The 6,567-nt window shown below is 36.6% G+C and overlaps 1 protein-coding gene across 1 annotated transcript; it reads left to right on the forward strand.

The window, feature by feature from the left end:
• The first annotated feature begins 3,165 nt into the window (after positions 1 to 3,165).
• On the forward strand, positions 3,166 to 4,369 carry LOC141616911 (uncharacterized). The gene is made up of 2 exons (XM_074434075.1): positions 3,166 to 3,387; positions 4,037 to 4,369. Exons 1-2 carry the CDS (start codon positions 3,166 to 3,168, stop codon positions 4,367 to 4,369), a joined length of 555 nt encoding a protein of 184 aa, XP_074290176.1.
• Positions 4,370 to 6,567: the final 2,198 nt, after the last annotated feature.

Below are 6,567 nucleotides of genomic sequence, written 5' to 3' on the forward strand. Positions count from 1 at the left end.
ATAATACGACACAACCAAAACAGCCCGTACACCCCCTTTCTACCACCCATTTCCGCCACCTACAGCCACCTAACCCATCACCCAAGACCACCACTATGACCTCCTAAGTCCCCTCGACACAACCCTCCCAAGGTCAGCCCAAAACAACCACGAAAGGTGGGTCAAAAATCCGTTTTAAGACGGTCGCACAAAACAGCTATAACCCATTATATATACTCGATCAAACCCGATTATGGGTGGTCAACGGCAAGTCTAGGGTGATTCAAGGTCGAGGCGGTCAATTGAAATAATATATAACTAGTGTGAGACGGTCTTACCTTACGATCGTGAGGCGAGGGCAAAATCTCCATCTTTTCCTCTCTTTCTCTCTTCCCTTATCTTTTATGTGGATTTTGTGAGATTGTGTATGTGGATAAGATGGTGGATAAGGTGAGGGGGGTATGTATATATGAGTAGTTAGTATGGTATACTTATATATATATATATATATATATATATATATATATATATATATATATATATATATATATATATATATATATATATATATATATATATATATATATATATATATATATATATATATATATATATATATATATATATATATATATATATATATATATATATATATATATATATATATATATATATATATGGTCGAGATCCGGTGAGAACCACCCATATAATGAGAACCATGAGAACCACATACTAATAATACACACGCTGACATTAACTCAACGAAACACCAAATTTTTTCGCGCGTCCCTCCCAAACCCACCTAAACTCAGACATTGTTAAATTTTGCTTTCTCTCTCATCATTCTTTCTCTCTCTCTTCAACTCATCTGTCGACTATTAAAACCTTCCGCCATCGCCTCTTTGATAATCAAACCTTAACTTTCTCTACAATCGAACGATAAATTCTTCGACAATCAACCTTTCGACGCTGCTTCAATCAATGACGCCTTTAAATTCGAGGTAAAATTTCAATCTTTATGATTATTTGTTGTGAAATTAGTTGATTTAGTCGATTAAATTAAATTGTTCGTGAAATTAGGGATTGATTAACCGATTAGAATTCTGAATTGAACAATTATGCTTCTGAATTTAGGATTTCGTCAATTAAATTGGGGAAACTGAGAAATTAGGGTTAGGGGATTTGAGAAATTTGTTGAAACCATGAAATTAGGGTTTGATTCGTCTCTTAAGTTTCTGGATTGATAAATCATGCTTTTGAATTTAGGGTTTCATGAATTAAATTGGGGAAACTGGGAAATTAGGGTTGGAGACCGTTTATGTGCATCAAAATCTTGTTTATGTGCATCCAAATTCCTGTTTATGTGCATCAAATTCCTGTTTAGGTGCATCAAAATGTGATTTTGTGAATCAAATTGGCCTAATTGAGAAATTAGGGTTTCATAAATTAAATTGGGGAAACTGAGAAATTAGGGTTGGAGACTGTTTATGTGCATCAAAATCTTGTTTATGTGCATCCAAATTCCTGTTTATGTGCATCAAATTCTTGTTTAGGTGCATCAAAATGTGATTTTGTGAATCAAATTGGCCTAATTGAGAAATTAGGGTTTCATAAATTAAATTGGGGAAACTGAGAAATTAGGGTTGGAGACCGTTTATGTGCATCAAAATCTTGTTTATGTGCATCCAAATTCCTATTTATGTGCATCAAATTCCTGTTTAGGTGCATCAAAATGTGATTTTGTGAATCAAATTGGCTTAATTGAGAAATTAGGGTTGGAGAAATTGTGAAATTGCCTACATTTGTTAAAATAAGGGACTCAATTTCATGAATTATACTGTTGTATTGTTGCTTATTTAATTTTTGACATTTCTTGTTGCAGCAATAATGACAAAGACAACTCCTCAATACTATCACAAACTTCTTCAAATGTCATTACAAACGAAGGAGCGAATGTTGAAGCTAATGCATGTCAGCCTATATTAGAAATATCTACAATAGCAGTTGAACATGATGTTCCTGAAGTTGTGACTTTCGAATTTGTTGAAGGTACAATTCTATTCATCCTGGTAGTTGCTTGATGTTTTCAGCTTTTTAAAGGTATATTTCATATGCTTTTGTATCCCTCGCCTTTCTTACTTTAATTGCACCACATATGCAGATATCATAGTAGAGGAGGCAGAGGACGAGGAGGCAGCAGAAGGTTCTTCAAGCAACACGAATCGGGTTTTTGAGTGTCTCAACCATCTTAAGCCTGTTATTGGTATGCTATTCGATAAGCTTGAACTAGGTGTTGAGTTTTATGAAGCATATGCTAAAGAATGTGGGTTTGTGACTAGATTAAGCTCACAAAAGTCTAAAAATGGTGTCGTTACGCATAAAAAAGTTGTGTGTAATAAGGCTGGAGTATGTGAAGCGAAAGGGAAAAATCACAGGAGGCAAAGGACTAGGATAGAATGTCCTTCTTGTATTAAATTTAAGCGAATTTTGGAGGAAGGTCCTGATATGGGTAAATACCAAATATATGATTTTCATGAAGGTCATAATCATATGCCACAAACACCATCAACAATGGTACATTTGACACAAACGAGAGAGTTGAATGTAGTTCACAAAAAAATGATAATTGACAACTCCAAAAATAACATAGGTCCAGTTAAGTCGTATAGGTTGTTCAAGGAGTATGTTAGAGGTTATAGAAATGTGGGTGCGTCATTGGAAGACTTTAAGAACTTTTCTGGAGACATCAAAAATTATTTATCAGAGGGGGATGCTCAAATGCTTATTGAGCATTTTATGAAGATAAAACACATGTGTCCATCTTTTTATTTTGATTTTGAGGTAGACGAGATAGGTCGATTGTCACATGTGTTTTGGGCTGACCCTATTAGTATTAAAAACTATTTGCTATTCGGGGATATGACCTCTTTTGATACGACCTTTAGAAAAAACAAGTATAGGATGATATTTGGTCCTTTTACAGGCGTGGATAATCATAAGAGATGCGTGACCTTTGGGGCTGGACTTATTATAAATGAGAGTAAGGAGTCCTTTGCTTGGCTATTTACGAAATTCGTAGAGGCTATGGGGGGTCGTCATCCAGTTTGTATGATAACTGATGAAGATGCGGGGATAGAAGAAGGAATGAAATTAGCCTGGAAAGACAAGGTGCAACACAGATATTGCATGTGGCACATACTAAAAAAGTTGCCTGAGAAAGTAGGGCCTGTAATATGTAAAGATACTGAGTTCCTGAAGAAGATAAACCGATGTGTTTGGAGCGAAGATGTGGAGCCGCCTGAATTTGAGGAAAGGTGGACAACAGTAGTTGAATCTCATGGGTTGTCGGATAACGAGTGGCTTAAGGAGAAGTACAACATTAGAAATATGTGGGTTCCACTTACTTTCGTGATCTGTTTTTAGGAGGCTTGATGAGAACGACCTCCGGTCGAGTCGAAAACCACTTTTTCAAAGAACTTCACTAATCCTAATTTAACCCTAGTTGAGTTTTGGATGAGATTTGAGAGTGCAATGGATGCTCAAAGATGGACTCATTCGAAACTTGTTGCACAATCAAAAAACTCCTTCCCCGCTTGTCGACTCCATTACCCCTAGAAAAGCATGCATCAGAAATCTACACTCCAACAATTTTCGGCGAGTTTCAAAAGGAAGTCGAAGCAGCTTGCTATTCATGTGGTGTTGGGGATAAAGAAAAAGATAAAACCTATCCAATCCTATACACAGATATCATAGATCAAGTTCGAAATAAAACGTATAAGGTTGGTTTTAAGAAGGATGATGTTTCAGTGGTATGCACATGCAAGAAGTTTGAAAGACATGGAATGCTCTGTCGACATGCTCTGTGTGTCTTTAAAGATCGGGAATTCGAGAAAGTTCCAAGTGACTACCCGCTTAGTCGGTGGAGCAAACTAGCAACCCGCCAGCCAATCGTCGGCCCTAATGGCCGTTGTTGCGATTGTACATCAATGGATGTACGGAAAAACAAAGTTGGCGAGTTATGGTCGAGTTGTTTACTTGTGTGGCACTTGTTGAACAGAGTCCTAGTCATTGTGATGAGTTGCTTGGGATTTTGCGTGAGTTCAAGGAAAGGGTAAAAATTACCCCTGATAAAAGTGGAAATACTGGTATTGCAAAGGTAAAGGACAAGAATGCTGAAATTGGGATGCTTTTAGGAACAAACATTCCTAGTGAGATTAAGGTTTTGCCTCCAAGGCAGTGCAAAAACAAAGGCTCGGGAAAAAGGCTGATCTCACAAAGAGAACGAGCTGGGGAAGTGACGAAGAAAGCGCTAAGAAAATGCAGGGCCTGTGGGGAGATGGCGAACCACGACAGTAGGAATTGTGACCGAAGGACAACCGACAATGAGTAGAGTAATTTTTTATTTTACCTTAATTAAAAATTCGGGAATTTTATGTTATTTGATAGATATTGGACATTTGCCTTATTGAATAATTCGGGAATTTTTATTTTATTTGATAGATGTTGGACTTTTTTTCTTAAAACGAATGAATGTAACAGTTATAGAATGTAAAGCCTGAGTGTTTCTGTCACCATTATTTCGTGTGGAACAGTTTTTCATGCACACATTATGCGAGTATCAAGGAACCTTACCGCGATTAATTTGATCTACCACTACATCCTTCTTTGCTACCACATCCCCAACCGTCAAAGTTATTAATAAAATTCCAAATTCTAAATTAAAATGCAACATTTTAAAAGTTCACTTGAGATTACTTTAAGATTTGACCTTGGACACATGAGTTACATATTTCATGCATGCGCACTGTTATTTCATGCATGTGGAACAGTTTTTAATGCATTTACGATGTTTTCAGATTTCATTACAGCCTTTTCGTTGTCGAAATTTGAAAATTGTCTCTCGTTTTCGTTGCCTCGTGACATGTTCGTTTTCCAATTTCGAAAATTGTCTCTCTCTTTCGTTGCCTCGTGACATGTTCGTTATCCAAATTTGAAAATTGTCTCTCGTTTTCGTTGCCTCGTGACATGTTCGTTATCCAATTTTGAAAATTGTTTCTCGTTTTCGTTGCCCCGTAACATGTTTTTAGAATTAGTCCAGAAACATGACTTCATGTCTTACACGCCTTACATATTCCAAAATCTAATATGTACTCTCAAGACTTAGTGTACTACATATTCCAGAATAAACTCCACAAGAATCTAATATTCCAGGGTCTACTCCCTTTGTACATCCCTCGCTCAAGGAATCGATCAAAAAATGGCAAGTGTTTGAATTTTGGATTAGGTCATCCGCCACTCCCTTTGCACATCCCTCGACTCAAGTGTTTAGAAAATATCACCTAGGGATAATCCTACAAAAAAACGGGGGGGGGAATATCTTGTTACGTAAAAGTCACTCCGAGACGTAATCTAATGAAAAGAAGATTAAAATTAGGCAAAATTTAAATTAGGCATTCAAGGTTCTTTATATTTACCTTTCTCTTGTTTCGCTTCTATTTGATGAGACGTGTGCAATCATACTCGTACCATATTCATCCAAATCCTACGTAAAAATTTTATTTGACAACAAATATTGAAATGCTTGAAATAAAATATACTGAATAATGTTTACAAAAGTTTGGTGAAAAATTTATACCTCGTAAGAACTCTTATCACTCCATGATGCTTGATCACACAAATTTTCTAGCCACTTTAACAAATAAACTCCACAAGAATACCCACTGTTTTGTTGAGGCACTTGCACAACCTCCCACTGAAAAAGTTTTGATCTCCAACAACCTTGTGTATCTTGGAGAGTCTCTTGCGATGATCTCCAAAGCAGGCAGGAGCTATACAAAAACAAGACAGTGAGTGATTGTGATTGTGGTATAAGGCTATTTAATGCACATGCAAGGGTATGTCATGCACATAGAAGGGTATTTCATGCACATTAAGATCACCAACAGTATTTTCATTCGACAATGCATTTTGGGCAGTCAAAAACTGTTGAGCAGCCTTCCGGATATAATAAGTGAGGGGTAACATGTTTTTGTGCAAAAACTAATAAATCATACCTGTTCAACTAAAAATTTTTGCCTGACTTCACGGCGCCTGGGCAGGTTGGAGTCGAGTATGAAGTTCATCCTTTTTCCAAAGTCAACAACGCATGCAAACCAATGTGATTTCTCCACACAATAAGGAAAGAAAGCCTGAAATATTACAAACTAGTCAAGTAGGATTTATCGACTTCAAATGGAAAAAAAATGCATTGGAAAAAAATTGCATGGGAAAAAAAAGTAAGAGAATATTTATTTACCAGTTGGGTTGTGTTTAGATTGAGGGGCAAGTAGTCAAGTAGGACGTATTGACTTCGAAACCCCTTTTTACCGACAACTCCCTGAAATTTGAGAACATTTGTCAAAATTCTTTGTCATTTCAAAAACCAAAAACAAGCATTTGACGCAATAAGGAATATGAATACCTTTATGATTGTCGGAAAATACACAACACTTGGGTTTTCGATTGTAGTACGAATACCAACAGCATCAATAACCATATCCATTACCCAATTTCCTGGCAGCAAGGGTGTTTGCTTGCAAATACCCGGGA

This window comes from Silene latifolia, chromosome X (assembly GCF_048544455.1).
Source record: "Silene latifolia isolate original U9 population chromosome X, ASM4854445v1, whole genome shotgun sequence".
Classification (NCBI taxonomy): domain Eukaryota; kingdom Viridiplantae; phylum Streptophyta; class Magnoliopsida; order Caryophyllales; family Caryophyllaceae; genus Silene; species Silene latifolia.

Excerpts from the sequence above, each read along its gene's own strand:
- LOC141616911 (XM_074434075.1), top strand. The coding sequence starts at position 3,166 with ATGTGGCACATACTAAAAAAGTTGCCTGAGAAAGTAGGGCCTGTAATA. Across the intron at positions 3,388-4,036 it reads TGTGGGTTCCACTTACTTTC|AGTCCTAGTCATTGTGATGA; the intron begins GTGATCTGTTTT and ends CTTGTTGAACAG.